This window comes from Vidua macroura, chromosome 20 (assembly GCF_024509145.1).
Source record: "Vidua macroura isolate BioBank_ID:100142 chromosome 20, ASM2450914v1, whole genome shotgun sequence".
Classification (NCBI taxonomy): Eukaryota; Metazoa; Chordata; class Aves; order Passeriformes; family Viduidae; genus Vidua; species Vidua macroura.
Genome location: NC_071590.1, coordinates 7798398 through 7815295, shown reverse-complemented (window position 1 = coordinate 7815295; position 16898 = coordinate 7798398). Strand labels below are relative to the sequence as shown.

Sequence of the window (16898 nt, the reverse complement as noted above, 5' to 3'; positions counted from 1 at the left end):
ACTGCCCATGGCTTACAGAGGGAAAGAGCAAGGCTTCAAAGAACATGAAAAACAACACAGCAATAAATAGAGTACAAGAATATTTTCAGCAAAGGCATCAGCAATCAACAACTGTATTTGCAGGCTGTGGCAAGAAAAAAAAATCCTTGTAAGAAGAAGTAAGAGAAACTTGACAAGTAGCAGCCATAACCTAAATCTGGAATGCCAAATTTGATCTACCTCAAATCTTGAGCTTTCCCTTCAGAGGATAGTGGGTGAAATCCTCTAAACTGGTGCTGAAACTCAGTCTGACTACTTGACACCTGGGGAAATCACACACAGAGGAAACATTTTGCTAAGGAATGCCAGGGAGGTTCAGGTTCATGTTTCTAGCAATATGTTAAACATCCTTGCATATATTTATGGGTGTGTGTAGATGTCAATATGCATATCCAGCTGCGTGTAGAGCTCTGGATGTAAATGCAGACACATTTCCATTGCTTTGCATGTTAAATTCCTGCAGCACTTCTTGCCAATTTGAATGACAGCCTGACAAAACAATATTTTGAGTCTTCCTTTCCTTTTTATACCACTTTTGGCGCTAGAATCTCTTTGTAAGAAAGAATAATTATGCAAGAGCTGTGTCTTGTACCTGGAAGGGGGAGCAAAATGCAAGTGGCTTTGCAGATGAGGTTTTGAAGCATATTTACAGCTCCTGGGAAAGCCCAGATGAGCTCAGCCATGTGGTTGCAGTGGAGCCTGGTGGAACAGAACATACCGATCTCATTAGTGTCCCTCACACTTGGCACTATCGTTCACAAGAAAAATGAGACAGTAACGAGCCTGAATGCAAAGTGCAGCAACCTCTCCCAAACCTATAGCAGTGCTTTGATGTGACAGATCATAAAAAGCAGGCGCTGCCAAAAGCTGATGTATGGTAGAGTAAAAGGGCCCCAAGGTCAGAGAGCTGTCCTTCAATAGAAATCACTTTCCTTTTTCCTGTCCTAATTGGGGTGCATTAGCATCTTATGAACTGCTAAATTGTCAGTTAGATTTTCTTTTCCCCCAAGGATTTTTTCTTTTTTAAAGAAAGCTTTAAATAAAAGACATTTTCTTGAATTTTGTGACCATGGAGGGACAGCTTCTGGTCTGCATTAGCTTCACATTAACCTAAATTTTTACCCCACATCAGAGAGTGGCAAACAGCAAGCAGAGAAGTTAGCTGAGAGAAGACAGTAAATGTGATAGAGTCCATATATTACTATCAAATAGCAAGCAGAAAATGACAATTCTATGAATGTGCAGGAAGCTCTGAAATCTGTAGCATGCCACATTTTCAATTTTGCTGGGTAAGAAGCATATCTAATGAGTGCTATGTGCAATAAAAGCACACACCAGTCTCCCCCCAGAATCAGCCACAGGTGAACAAGTCTCACCAGTGATATTCAAGCTTTCCCAGCTCTAACACCAGTGCTGGCAGGGACCAGTTGGCCTCATTTAGTAAAAGCCTTTCTTTTCTGAATACCAGCACTATCTACACAGAAAAGCTGCAAGCAGCTGCTTCAGAGAGAAATCAAGACTTTTCTTTTCACATAAACTACATGAAAAAACAATGATGGACAAATGGAGTAATGGTATGTGCTCTACCAGCACTAGGAAGGAATTGAAGACACACAGGTATCATATTTAGTCACTGGGACATTAACTCTGATTATTGGGCAGGAATGTGAATGACAAATCACAGAAAAACTCACCAAAACAGAGCCCCTCCTCACTGGAGCTGAAGAGTGTTCAACCCAAACTGTGCCACAACAGGTTTTAAGCCTCAGGCCCTTCTATAGTTTTCCCTGATTATGCCAAATCCCTTGGTATTTTTGTTTCCCTATTTAATTTGCTGGGTTTATTACAACAGCCTGTGTTGCAGAGCAGCTTCATTTCCAATGCTGGCAATGTTCCATTCTGGGATTAGCAGCTTTTGTCCAGGTAACCTGCAGAGTTCAGAGCCTCGACATGAGATGCTGAGGAGATAATTGAAACTCTTAACATCTTTGAGCTTCCCTCCTCTATGCTCCTGGATTGGCACCATCTCCAGCCTTGGATGTGGATCAACTCAGCAGGAACACACAGAAAGCAACAGGTTTTTGTTATTTTGGCTGAAAACTCAGGCCAAGTATTGATTTTCCCATTTTATGCATAAAAATAAATGGTAATTTCTGATGGAGCAAGGGGGTGACACAGCAGGCCACCCCTCACAGTCCTGCTGGCATCTTGGCTTCTCCCAGCCTCCAAAGATGTAGCACCTGTCTCCTGCTTTGGGCTTTAGAGAGAACTTGAGCTCGTCAGTAAAACAACCAGAATTTCTATAAATGCTAAGGTAGGTGATAATAACATTGTTATTGACAGTTTCCTATTGTTTCTGAGGCAAATGATGTCTAGAGAGATTTAGCCTTTATTTAGCTATAAAAAATAAGCTGATGAAGCAGCCTGAGAAAAAGTACAGCTATCTCTTAATTACATTTCAGGGATAACTGATACCTCATATACTGGAGCTGGCAGCACTTGATATAAAAATCAATATATTTGTGAGAAATGGGAATGGCTGAAATAGTCTCAATGCCTGTGGATGATGTGTGACTGGACTGTGCCGTGCCCACGTCCTGGCGCTCTCGCCTTTCTGATGTCCAGACTCTCTTTGGTTCCTGTCCAACCTGACAGATAATAGCAGCTGTCACTGAAATCACATCAAAGCAGCACAGGAACATGATTAAACCAGGCAGCCTCCAGGGAAGTTCTCAGAAAGTGCCTGAACTGGGAGTTTGTATGAACTGAATGACAGAACTCAGAGCAAGGATTTGGAATGACTTCCAGGCTCCACTGAGAAAGTAATTTCATCTGCCTGAACCTCAAATTTTCCATTTGCATACCAGTCCTGCCATGCAATGCTCTTTCTGAGAGGTATATGATCACATAAGAAGCTTTGAAATTCTCTGTGAAATTGCATTTTTTAAGGTTATTTGGCTTGCAGACCTCAAAGGAGCAGAATCTGAAGTCATTGATTTCCTACAATCCTGAACCTTAGGGGAGGGGAGTCCTAGTTTCTCATGAATACACAAACTTCTCTATTTATACATTTTACAATCACTTCTTTGCTATATGTATTCCAAGATTAGTGAACTCTTCCTCATGTTTTCCAGTTTTCCAGCTCTTTTTCATCTACTAAGACATTAAAAACAATGCCAGAGTTCTGTAGGCTTGGATTTAACAAACCCAAACAGCCACTTAAGGACAGCACATGGGAAGACATCACACTGCAGATAATGAAGCTGAATATGAGACATTTATTTCCCCCTGTGCGTCATTTCCCACTGCCTGGGATTTCAAAACTGCCAAGGAGTTACAAAACCAAACATCACAGCACAGAATTTCCAGCCAGCATCAGTCTCCAGCTCCATTTGCTCAACTCCACTTGCCAAGGATGGATACATGGGCTTGGCCTCGTCCCCCTTTAAGTTGTTTATGATTTACTGTGTTAGCTCCAAACAGGGCAGGCAGGGGTAGTTCCATCAATAAAAGGCTGGAATAAATAACTGAAACTCCACCAAGGGCAGCATAGAAACAACCCTATTTAAACAACCAGTCTTTGAGGTCAATTATTTATTATCTGCAGCATTTGGAACATGCCTTACTGCTCAAGGTCAACACACAAATGGTGGACAGTCACACCCAAAGAAGAAAGAAACCGAAGCTTTTGTATTTCCATACCTTTTTCATTGAAATTCTCTCACACAGACTATTATACCAACTGTGTACCACCAGAGTGTGGCTGGAACTAATAGAATAAAATTTCAGTAAAATACTCAAACCACTCACTTGAGTAACAGACAAAAACAAAAAGCCCAAACAAGGGGGAGTCATAATGCCTGCAGTCAAGACATGAAAGGAAAACACAGAACAGATGAAGGCCATCAAAGAAAAAAAAAGAAAGTGATTTTGGAATACATTTCTAGATTTACACATTTGGCTAGTACACAAACATCTGCATCTCCCAGCTACTGGAATGTTGTCACTTGGATTAGCTCCACAGTCAGCAATGCATCTTGATCACAATCAGACTATTTGGGATGCCATTGCAATAAAATACAGCAGCTGAAAACATTCTCTCCTTTCCTACTTATGTTCCCTAGAACATGTTGTGCCCTCTGTCATGCTCACTGTTAGTTCTCTTAGCAACAATACACCATTTTAGTGGGACTATTGGTATTTTTTTCAGTGTGACAAAGCATTCAGCTCTGTAACATTGCTCCAAAAGATCAAGCACCTTCCAGTGGCCCTGTCAATGACACATTCTCAGAATACAGCTGGATTTCCAAGCATCCTTTTGGATGATGGAAACACTGTAAAAACAGACATGTAAGATACTGTATACACACTTAAAACAGTCCCTGTAAGAGCTGAGACAGGTCTCCAAGTTAAAAACTATTTTAGAAGGGTAGCACATACATTCTTAGTGTTTATCTATACACTTGTTCTCTTTTCATTTTACATTAATATTCCCATTTATGCTTCTACAAATGCTGATGCAAAGCAATATATGAGGTTATATGCAATGATATAATTTAAAGTGGCAAAGCAATACCCAAATGTAACTTGACCCCCATAAACCATTTCAGCCTTTGTATTTAAAGTAGTCATCATCATAAATCTCCCTCCTCCAATCACAGTTATTACAGCTGCATGCAGAAGAGGGCTCTCTATTCCAGTGCTTGTGTTTTGGTATCTGACATACGTATTCCATCCTGGACTCCCTGCAGTGCTGTTTCCCTGGCTGCATTCCCAGGATCCTGTGCTGCATCATCTGTACAGGTTTTCTTCTCCCTGCCTGGCTCCTCCCAAGCATCATGCCTCTTTATTGGCTTGTGAATCCCAAATTCCTTTGGATACAGCTAGTCACTATTAAATTTGAGGATTTACACGCTGATTAACAGTGGAATTGGATCTGTCTTTGGGTTACTATGAAACATTTGTGCTGTTACAAGGCACATAATTTTCTTCCAAGAGTATATAAAGGTTTTTATATTTCATTTCTTTAAAAACAGAAATCTCTCTCTGGTTAATAACATTGTTCTGTCACACAGTCAAAACCTGCAAAGGCTGTGACAAATAGGGAGGTCATGGTCAAATTTAGTAAGAGCTCACATTCCCTTGGAAATGCCACCAGGGAGCAGACAAAAGCAAGCATTTGCTGAGCTCCTGGGGGAGAGCAGAGCGCTTGCACCGAAGCCCTTGGTATGCAGATGGTGTCGCTGCCTTTCGAAACAAGCTTAGGTTTGAAACCTATGGGAACAAGCTGATGGGCTGAGGCTGCTGGGGAGAGCGTGCCCCGGGCTAGCTCAGGAGCAGCACAGGCTGCACATGGGGATGCCCAGGGCTGGCTCTTTGTTCTCACGCCTCTGCCGTGTCCCAGGGGCAGCAGGGAAGCAGCTCTGCTCACTCAGTAGAGAGAATGCTATTGATAAATGGGGAAAACTTCAGGCAGCGAGCCCTCCGCTGCCGTCCTGCTCTGGAGACGGGGGGCTGGGTCCCCGGCTGGGTCCACCCCGCCGGGGCCGGCCCGGAGCCGCGGTCGGGACGGGCGTGGGCCACCGGCGCCACCGCCTGGCTGCTGGGGCTGCCCGGGCTCCTAAAACCATCCAGCGCATCCCTTCTCACTTCATGTCCCTGGCTCGTGGGGTGCAGGATGCAAGGCACAGCGTCCTGTGACTGCCACACGGCTGTGCTGCAAGGGCCATAGGGGACACTCTGCTGGGACCTTGGCAAACCAAGGACACTCACAGCACCTTTGTGCCTACCTGTGCTGGGCTTCAGCCGACTCTCAGCAAGCTCCGAAATGGCTCCTGTTGTGATGGTCTTCTTCAGCCTGGAGACTCCTGAAACTGCTGCTGGCCCAGGTTTGGTGAGCATGTCCTCGCTGCTAGCCCGCTTCAGCTGTGACACAGAGGGTGGAACAGGTCAGGACCCTGAATATTCCCACCAGTTAGTTCAAAATGCAAGATTCCTTGGAAAAAAATTAACATTTCCATAAAGTAACCCCATGGGAATATTGCCTTGATAACCGGAGTACATAATTTTTGTATTTGTACTGCATTCTAAGTTTTTGTGAAGTGGGTTAAGAGATAAAGCACTTTTCCAACAATGAAGAATAAAAATGGGAAAGACTGTTCAAAAAGGCAAATAATTGAAAGGCAATGAGAAACCAGTTTACAGGAGTGGTCCACTGGCAACTTTTTGGGAAAGAATCTCTGGTGATACAAGTCTACTCTAAGTGCCTACTCAAGAAACCCATAAAATACAAGCAGAAGGTAAGATTCAAAGAGAAACACTGAAATTATCTTGCTTCAGCAAGCAGAAGTTGCAGCTTACCTCAGAACTTTGGTCAGCTGATTTCCCATTTGTGTGCCTCTAGTAACAGTTTCTAATTAATTCCAGGAAAAATAAGTATTTTAAGACCAAAGCTTGGGAGAGTCTCCCTAGAGCAGTAGTTTTCCTATACTTTTGAGTTTGTGGACACCTAAAGTGCTTTCTCAAATAAAAATCCACCTCCTTTGAAGTTGTCCAGTGCCACCGGGGGTCCCTGAAGCACAGGCTGAACACCACTGCTGGGTTAAGAGAAAAGAGCACACAACAAGCACTGCCCCTATTTAGTGGTTCCTGAATGTGAGACATTTAAGCAAAATGAAATCTTTCAACTCTAATTCCTTCTCCCTTTCATCTCCTCCTCTGACTCAGAGGCTGTGGTTTCCTGGACCCGGTGAGCCCATAAGTTTCAATAGCTGAAGTGTTGACGGTGCTCCAGGATACCAAACAACGAACGTTTTGCCTTCTGGCAGAGGTTTTGTCAGCTCAGTCTTAGGAGGAGAATGGAACAACCTGACTTTCTGACCTTTAGAGAGTTCTGCAGTCTCTCTGAAGTAATTTCTTCAATGTGTTCTTTCCTATAGCAGCAACTACGGTGCCTTTTCTACCCCCGTTCTTCAAGGAAGCCACTTTTTGATGATTTTGCATTTGCAGCTGGATAACAATTTGAAGGCATTAGCTGTCATTAGGAAGAAATCTCTCCACAATTAACACTAAATTTAACAAATCAATCGTACCAGAGTTCCTGATTAGTGTCCTCAGTAGCATGCCTTCAGAGATGCTGCCTCAACCACACAGCACAACTTGCCTGGAGCACTGAAATACCCTATTGGTAAGTGCACAGCAAGGTCAACAAATTAATCCTTTCCTTGGAAATCTGTGACAATTAATGAAGTTTTAATCAAGAGGAGATCTGAATACTGTACCCTGCTCTCTACTGTTCATTAAACTTTATTACTGGAAAGTCACTATCTTGGTCTGGATTTGGATGACCAGGTTATTTCTGTCTGCTGACTGCAAGGGTGCAGATTCAGCAGCATTTCAGGTGTATTACTCAATTTTCTTAAAAACATTCCTTGGACAGAAGTTTCTGGGATTTTTAAAATATATCTGTATAAAAAAATAGGATTCATAAAATGCATTTGTTATATTGCAATGTCTTCTGTTAAAATATTTTGCCTTGAAGGGAGAGGCACAGGTTTTAAGAATGCTGGAAATTCATTAATAAATCTCTTTGAATTTCTTTACATGTGTAACTATCAGCTGAACTAAGAATTTGCCATTTGTTTTCCCCTATCTTCAAAGTTTAGGCAATTCCCTCACCCACAGAGTGTACAGATACAGTGCATGCAAAATACTTTGAGAAATGTGTATTAATCTAATATACAACAAAACTTAAATCTCCCTACATTTAACACAGTGGGTGTAGTAGTTTGAGGACTAAACCAAAGCTTTGACCTGGACCTAGACTGGAATGCTTGAACAGTTTCCAAGGATTAGTACCTTGCTGAGCCGGGATTCAAAGGCAAGGGAAGTGGAGGATTTGGATGTCTTCATTCCGGTGGAGGTGGTGGAAAGAGGTTTTCCTCTGTCAACCCCATGGCTCCCTTGCTTTGCTATTGCACTCCAAGGCCTGGCACTACTCTTCATTTTCTTCCCAAGCAATTCAGTCTACAGACTCTAAAAAAAAAAAAAAAGTTTATATGTATTTATGCACTCATACAAAAATATAACTTATCTTTATGTGACCTGAAAGGCAAGAGATATCTGGCATGAGTTTAAAGGGCTGAAAAGGCCATGCTAAACTAGATCCCCTCTCTCACAAACATCAGCACTGAGCCTAGAGAAACCTTCAGAGCAGGCCACAGCCACTTTTACTTTTCATACCAACCACAGAAGGAACATTAACTTTTTTGGGGACTGTTTAAGTCCCAAAACCTCTCTCAGGCACAGCAGAACACCTGTGAATACTGAAGCACAATGAAAGAGTAACTGAGAACATCGAAGCCCACAGCACTTTAAAGCAACCTTGGGATAAAAGGAAAATTACTTATTTTACCATTAGATCCAAAATCTTCGACTGAAATAACACTCACTTTTAGAAAGTCACATGAGAAGCAAGTTTCCTCAGATGTGTAGAAAAATATATCTTTAACTTATCAGAGCCTTCTAGAGGAGCAGCAGTTGATGTTGCCACAGTGATAAAAAGATGTTCCACAATACCCAGACTCACAAAACATAGTAAAAAAAAAAAAAAAAAAAAAAAAATCAACTTCCTTGCAAACAAAGATCCAGATCCACTATTCCTCAGAGATAAGCTTATGCAAGAGAGAAATCCTGCCAGGAATCAGCAAACAGACGTGATTTCCTTTTTTTGGATGTAGCTGAAGACATTTCAGCTGCCAGCAGGAACAACTAGCCTGTTTCCCTCAGCAGGCTGACAGCTGCCAGTTAAACAGCTCCCTCCACTCCTGGAGATCCAAACCCATACATTTTCACCAGCCATTACCCAATCCACACCATGAGCAGAATAAAAGAATTATTTGGATATTTTTTCCAAGTCTCACCATCCTGCTTGGGCTGGGAATGTGAGGGAGGGGAGATGGCCTGCTATCTCCTGTCCTCCCCCACTTCATATGAGCAACATTTTTCTTCATTTTCCAAAATAGACACAGGATGTAGCTGTGGCTCAGCCTTGTGTAGGCAGAGGGTAACTTGTCTGTTGAACAGGTAACCAGAATATCTACAGGCACAGGTTTTTAGGAATGCTGGAATTTCATTAATAAATCTCTCTGAATTTCTTTACATGTGTAACTATCAGCTAAACTAAGAATTTGCCATTTGTTTTTCTTCATCTTCAAAGTTTAGGCAGTTTTCTCACCCACAGAGTGCCCAGTGCCTGGCAATGTGCTCAGAGGGAGAGTGAGCTTGGACAGCAACATTTGACAAAGACACTGAAACAATTTATTCCTGGCTGAGTCAGGAGGTGCTCTGGTCACATTTTACATTTCATAATTTGCTTTATACCTGATTTCACATTCATAAATCAGAGCATTCACTGAACTCCCAGGACACAGCTCTGTCTGGGGCCAAGGTGGATTTGACAGTGACAGCACCTTGCAGGTGCCACCACGGTCTGTTCAGGGAGTGCTTCTGCACGGAGGTGAAGGCAATGTCAAGTGCTCAGCTGCTGTTCCACAGAGAACAAAGCCAGCAAGTGACATTGCCTCTATTTGTCCTTGGTGCCTCTTGCAGAGGAGGCTGTCTGCTCTCTCCACAGCAGTTCCCTATCAGCTCCTAAATAAAGGAATTAAAAAGTTAGTAGTTGTTGCTAAGTATAGGCATCACCCCATTAAAATTCTTCACACATCCAGTGAGGAGCCATTCACTGATCTCATTAAGAGCCTTTGGTGATGATTATGCTGATCACTGTTTTAAAGCCCTGACAGATATGTAAACTATATTACAATAGATGATATTATTTAGTGCTCCCACAGCTCACGATCCACCTTAGCAAGCTTTGGTGCTTTACAATATTTAAAAACCTATCTTTTAACAGGCTCTTAATCCTTTTAATGGGCTTTTAACATTCACTGTATTTATATGGGTGAACAGGCAACTACACATGCAAACTCTCTTGATGATTAGATCTCCAAATTATGCAGATTTTGGTTTTTTGCAGATCAGTGGTTGCACATACACTGCTTTATTATACCCTCTGGTTTTCTTCATAACTGTACCTCATATTTTCCTGCCTTAAGCTGTACAGATGCTTTCTTGATATCCAAAGGAATTTAATTTTGAGTCATCCATGACATTTTCAAGTTGCAGTGGAGTGATATGCTCATTAGGCCATGATGTTAGGCCTAAAAGGAAGAGGTACTTAAAGAAAAAAAAACCCAAACCACAACTCAAGAAATCCAGCCAGTAGCCTAAGGCAAACTGGCTTCTTCATGTAAAGACAGCTGAATTATTTGCCATGCGGATTCAATAGCATTTTACTGCACCAAGCAGATGCAACTAAAATTGAGAAGAAATACCTGGATTTATTAGTGTTTATTATTAGTTTTCCATGTATTTATAGGAGAACTGGCATTTATAAAAGATGGAGTTAAGACTTCTCAGGTATTTGGCTAACCTGAATTTGCCTTGTAGATAAAGATTTCCATCTCTGATGTGGGATTCCAAGATTTTCCACAAGCCTTATATGTACTTCAAAGCATCAAGCCAGGTTGCACACATCCTAAGCTGCTTTCATTCCTAAGTAGGTGACACATATTTGAGTTATTAGAAGTCTACTTCAGTGGTGCAAAATAAAAGTACTTTAAAAAAAAAGTGGGAAAAAAAAAAGTCCTGCTGTTCTTTGATGAGAGCAGAAAATCCATTCTCAGAGTCACCATCAACTTTCCCCCTCCTCCAAATTCAATTTATTGCATTACAATGAAGCAAACAAAATAAAAAATCTCCATGGAAGGTGTGAGCAGTGGGGACAATGGAAAAACCTGGAGTTCAGCATCATGAAATTGCTCATGGAAGGAGCTCATGGTAGCAGTGAACCAAAATACTAACTCAGCTATCCCAAAAGTCTGCAGCCAGGCAGCAATCAGAACACCCAACACTGGCAAGGAGGTTTCTCTTATCCTGGTGTAGAAACAGCACATTTATTAAAAACATCAAATCCAGCTCTTATCTACTTGTGTCCTAGAAGTAACTCTGCTGCATTTTCACTAAATATCAGCCTTTCCTTCCACAAGGACCCCAGGGAGATTGATTTGATCTCCAGGCTACCCCCCAGGGAGAGTTGAAAGAGAAGCAGCTTTCCACAAGAGACAACCAAGCTGTTTCTGCAAACACAGGGACAAAAATCACTAGTTTTACACCCATTCTGTGTCAATAAATTTCAGATGAGAGCTGCTTCTCATGGGAAAATGACTCGCTTTAAGCAATGCCTGGAGCTGTGTGGTTTTATTTTTCATTTTTGCATATTTCACAGGGAATTTTCCTTAGGAATCAAACAGAATTACTGTCATCCTGAGATTCAAAGTCCTTCTTTGGCATCAGCCAGAGCAGGGCACTCAGCTGGCCAGACTAAATCCCTGTAGCATGCCCTGCTTGGAGCTGGACTCTGAAAATGAGGAAGCAACCCCATGCTGAAATAAATGAGGACTCAGCAAAATTGATTCTATTGTCAGACACTTCCAGACTGCAGGGTTTGGGGTTGGTTTTTTAAAAATCTTTTATATCCAAAGTGGTGTCTGCATACACCCCTCCTCTGAAACAGGTACTACAAATGATAATCAGGTTTACCAAAAATGTAAAGCTGGTCCTGACAGAGCAGCTTCTCTCAGTAATCCTCAGAATTCCCTGCAGGCATCAGCCTTTAAAAAATTCAGGCCATGCTATACAGTTCATCCTTTCTTACTGGTATTTTTAAAGGATATTTGGAATATGTTGATGAAGACTATTTTGGCAGTTGGCAGAAGTTCTGCAGTCCATTTTACTTGAAATTTTACTGTTTTATTAAAGGCTGAGAACCCAGACATTTCTTTATTAGTCAGTCCACATGCATTTATTAATAGAAGTCTTTAGAACCAGCCTAGAATGATTCCCATTTTATGGCTAGAAAAACTGGATTAAGAATTTATCCTAACTCACAGGCAGTCAGCATCAGCAGAAACAACAAGAGGGCTCCAGGATCTTTAGACTTGGCTGTGGATCAAAAGAGGAATTCACCAGTTCTGTGGATAAATTTCTAGGACATACATTCTGCTGACTATTAAAGGCTACTTCATTCTGAAGTAAAAAGAATAGATATGTTGATTTGAGTGATTATATATTATTCACAGTCAAGAAACCTAGGAGTTGCACTATTAAATAAGTGAAAAAAAATTAGCATATCTGCAGAAATGAAATTACACAGGAAAATTCCTGTTGGGGATGGAAATCATCTACATAAACCCCCACATATAATTGTTATACAATTTAGGTTTTGGTGCCCATGTCTGTGTGTCAGGACTCAGCAGGACACTCAAAGCAGAGTCATGCACAAGATGCTTTGGGAAAATGAATGAGATAAAGAATTATGAAAACTCATCACTGAATCTGGAGAGAAATGTGCCAGATGGCAGCTTCACCAGGACCTGGGAATGCCCAGCAGTCCTGAAGGATGAGGCCAAAATCCCAACTCTGCAGCTAAGGCTCTCAAAAGACACAAGTGTGACTTTAGTGGGTCAAACCTCACAGTCCCCAGTGCCATTTTCCTGTAATTCAGTTACTTTTCATTACATCCAAAGGTCAGACTATTCCAGAAGCTTTGTTACACACACTCATGAATTCAAAGCACGATTTTCTTTTTTTTTTTTTTTTTTTTTTTTAAATCTTCATCATGCTTCTAACTATTTTCCTTCTAATCAACTTCTGCTATTTTCAGACAAACTATCAACTGGAACATAGAAATATCTAACAAGTTCAGTAAACTGTAAAGCATTTTCTAGTGGCACGTAGGAAGCTGTATGGCAGGATAGACAGCTGGGCTAAAATAGAATTCTTTTCTGCCTTTCACATCAATTAACTTTAAACAACAGTTTTTAAGCTTGACAGATGCTTCCATATGACTCATCTTGATTTCTTAACTGATATTAGGAATCAAACCAGGCAAGCTGATAGTCCAAATACAGTAATTGGTAATGTGGAGATAGATGGCATGGAGAAAACTATATTTAGAAATAAGATCAGGCTAAAAAATAAAAACAAACTGTTAGTTTTTGGTCACTTTTATCAGCTTTCCTCAGGCATCTGCTCCTTTTATCTCAATAGAATTTCTGTATCTATCCATTCTCTCTTTGCTTTAATTCTTATTACCTTGATCTTGGTGTATTTGAGGCTCTCAGTGCAACCTTCCTCCATCACTCCTCCAAGCAGACACTTGCTGGATTCTTGCTGGTACAAAGCTTAGCTTTAATTAGAAAAAAAAAAACACCAAAAAAAAACCCCAAAAAAACCACCAAGCCAAACTACCTGTTTCCACCTAAACACAACCCAGACAAAAAAAACCACTCTTGCTTTTGCTGTCCAAAAAGAATCAATTATAAACCTGACCCCTGATAGACACTTCGTAGTTTCCTCTGGTCTACCTCAGCAGACTCTCTTTCCAGTCTCATTTGCAGCTGAATTTTGGTGGTTTGCTGGTAGAGGATCAGGAGACAAGACATCACTTGGAAATTTTCATGTCCAGACAGCAGGGCAGATTCTGCTGGTTTTATTCATGCGTCAAGAAAGATGTTTTAGTGCTATTATTATTTTTTTTCAACTTTTAATACTGAAGAAAATTATACTGTAATAAAACAGCTAGGTAGCTGTAGAATCCAAGTGATCTTGCAAGGAGTTAAAAATGCTGTTAAATTTTAGACACAGAACTACACAGAAATGAGGACACAGACATTCCCAAGGTCACATATCTAGTCACTCTTCTTGGTTGTAGCTTGCTTTGCATTTTTGTTTTAATGAGTCTTCTGTAGAACTCTTCAACATCAAAAGAGCACTTTCAATGTGGCATCAGATGAGAATTTTTTTTCCAGGGGACACAGCTTTACCTCTCCTCTATAAGCAACTATTGCAGAGCCAGTTCTTTTCCTTCCCCTCATGGTGTCAGATGCAAAGAGATAATGGAAACTCCCTTGAACTTCCCAAAGTTTATCTGTGGTTACAGTGGTAAGTGACCAGCTCACATTTTTGTGTTAAGGCTTCTCTTGCTTATTTCCTTAGTGTGTTTCAATAATTCCCTACAATTGGTATTTATTAAGTAGCACACAAATGTACTGAAAGGTTCCAAAGATGTCCAAAGTACATCAGAGATGGCCCAGGCAAGGACAGGTCCAGGCAGCCACACATGATGTTTCCAGCCATCAACTCACCCTCCAAAACCATCCCCAAAAGGCTGCCAGAGGCCAGGCCAGCAACTGCAAAACTCCATGTCTCAACATCATTCAAAATAAAATCCTCTTCCCACAGCAACCATTAGAGTCATTGATGACTTTTTCAGACACGGAGAGCACTGCAAAACCTTCTGCCCACCCTCCTCCACAGAAGCTCTCCCTGGAGTTTTGGATTTGTCAGCCTTTCACTCATCGTTAGATCACATGAGAAAAATGCAGAAATCACAATAAAATCCTCATGTGTGCACATGGATAAGGAATTGGTTCAGCTGCATTTCCCTTGTCCTTGTTCCATGCTGCTGGCCATTTATGAGACAGGAAAATACAGATATCTTTGCTGTCATCCAGCACAGTGACTGATGCTGGAAAAACAAGCCAAAGCTGTACTGGGAGATGTCTGGGAACATGCTTGTCCTTTATCTGAATTACACTGTTTGCACATGGATTCTCCATCTCCTCCTCCTTCCTCACACTGATTATCTAACCAGCCACCATTACACAGCTCAGAAGAGAAATGCTGCTGCCTCCTTACGACCCCTGATCTTATAAATGAGAGGATAAAGAAACAAAAATCCCAACCCAGCTGTAATTTTCTACATGATGTGGCAATTCTGAATCACAAACATCACGTTACTGAAGGATGCACAGGAATATTCAGGAAGGCTAAAAATGATGCATTGACTCCAAACTCCCTTTTTGAAGTTACAACCACGTTATAATCGTGAATAATTAGGTCACTCTGGGCTTTCCCCAATATGACTCCGTCCTGAAAAGATGGGTTTAATTCATGTTCAGTCCATTCAGCTTGAGAACAAAAATGTTTTAGGGCCATTTCAAGGCAGCTATTGCTCATGAATCCATGTTCTTTGAACTACTGTCCCAGGGAATACAGCACAAAGCAAGTGACACATTCGGCCACTTCATGTTTTGCCAACCCACAAGAAGGAAGAGAAGAAGGTTTCATTTCAGATAGAGCAAGAGCTATATAATTGCTGAAGAAATTAAGAATAATTACAAGTGGTTTGCCTGATAATTACCTGTCATTACGTTTTTCTGTAGCATAGAGGGTAGACACAACTACAAGAAAGAAAAGGAATTATGATGATGTTTTTTTGGAATAGCAGAGATGCACAGCATGTGGCTACACTGTCATCCTGACTGGTACATACTGGTACAGAGACTGGCAGCTTCTCTGTCCCCTCAGAGCATGGAAGGGTGATACCAGAGGCAATGCATTCCACGGAATTCCACCTGATTCCATCCTCAGCTTCAGCACAGAATCATCATACCCCCTCAGCCAGGCAATCATCCCATGCCTTAGTTTTTCCATTTGTAAAAATGGGATAATAATTGCTTGCTAAATGGGGTATTTATGAAGATGGACTAATTCGTTTGCCTTGGAAAGGAACCCCATAGAAAAAAAAAGCAAAAATTAGATAAATCAACATCTGTCACGCAGCACGCAAGCGAGCAGCCTCACAGATTGCCACATGCTGGGATGTTTCCCTGACTCCCATTTTCCATCCATCACAGTGCAGAGAAATAATTGAGATCTGGAAACTATCCCTTAAGGAGATATTTATCTCCCATTAAAGAGCAAAATAGCTCACTTGAAGTTCATAAACTGGGAACTTCTGAGCATTTATGAGCGACAGCATGAACTTCTGACAGAAAGGGCTCTTTGCAAAGATGAGGCCGTAACTCCAAAGCTGCAGGAGAAACCAGAGGACTTCTGCATTTTAAAAATATTCATAACAAACAGGAACAGAACAGACCTAAGCAACAGTTTGCAGCTGTGACTGGGGACCACTGATGGACTGAATGACTCACCTTGGTGGGCTACACAATGAAATTAAATTGGCTTAGAACTGCACAAGAAAGGGAAGGGGTAGTACATTGCCATGTGCATGTTAGGAGGAGAAATTTCTGTGGTAGTTACAGAAATTGTGCAGAAAAAACACTGTTTGAGCAAATCAGGTATCCTCTCTTCTGCCAAGGTTACAGGGACAAAGAACACTTTAATTTAGAAAGAAACATGCAAACCAGAAAGAATCAGTAGGGGATTTCTAGAACTGTACAGAAAAGAAAAAGGTAGAGAATCCCTGTTTTCAAACCAGTTCTACCACTAATCCTTTACTGCTACACACACAGGACTTAATTAACATCTCTACCACTTTACCATATTACCTGCTCTATAAATGCTGTTATTATTACAATTGTTTCTATGACCAATCTACATCCCCAGTACAGTTTTAAAGACAACAACCGAGGTGCTGTAATGAGAGGGTCCTGCTGAGGACCTGACCAGCTCTGGCTGTAAGAGGTACCTGCTGGAGTGCCCCCAGTGCTCTCCCTGCTCCCACAGACATGAGCTGCCAAAGCTCCTGGCTCAGCAGTCCGTTCCCTTCTGCCCTTCCTTGACTGGACTGTGTGCACATGCAGCAGCAGAGGAAACTCTGCTTGTGCTCCTGCTTCATTTCAGTGCTGGGGAAGAACCGTAAATTGCCAGAGGAAAAAGCAGGAACAGAAACAGCTTCACCCCTTCTGTCACTAAATCAATGTAGCTGAGCA

At 41.5% G+C, this 16898-nt stretch overlaps 1 protein-coding gene across 6 annotated transcripts in view; it reads right to left on the bottom strand.

Moving 5' to 3' along the window:
* SPECC1 (sperm antigen with calponin homology and coiled-coil domains 1) overlaps positions 1 to 16898 on the bottom strand; it is an 87783-nt gene that overhangs the window by 59049 nt on the left and 11836 nt on the right. For 4 of the 6 annotated variants that reach the window (XM_053995440.1, XM_053995443.1, XM_053995444.1 and 1 more), the window contains exons 2-3: positions 7897 to 8073; positions 5829 to 5964 (exon numbers count right to left, since the gene is read on the bottom strand). In XM_053995440.1, the coding sequence (XP_053851415.1) occupies positions 5829 to 5964; positions 7897 to 8043 (283 nt within the window). In that variant the 5' untranslated portion in view covers positions 8044 to 8073. Of the gene's footprint in view, positions 1 to 5828; positions 5965 to 7896; positions 8074 to 8489; positions 8509 to 10531; positions 10654 to 12048; positions 12069 to 16898 lie in introns of those variants that run through there. The other 2 variants (XM_053995439.1, XM_053995441.1) reach the window with 2 other exon arrangements.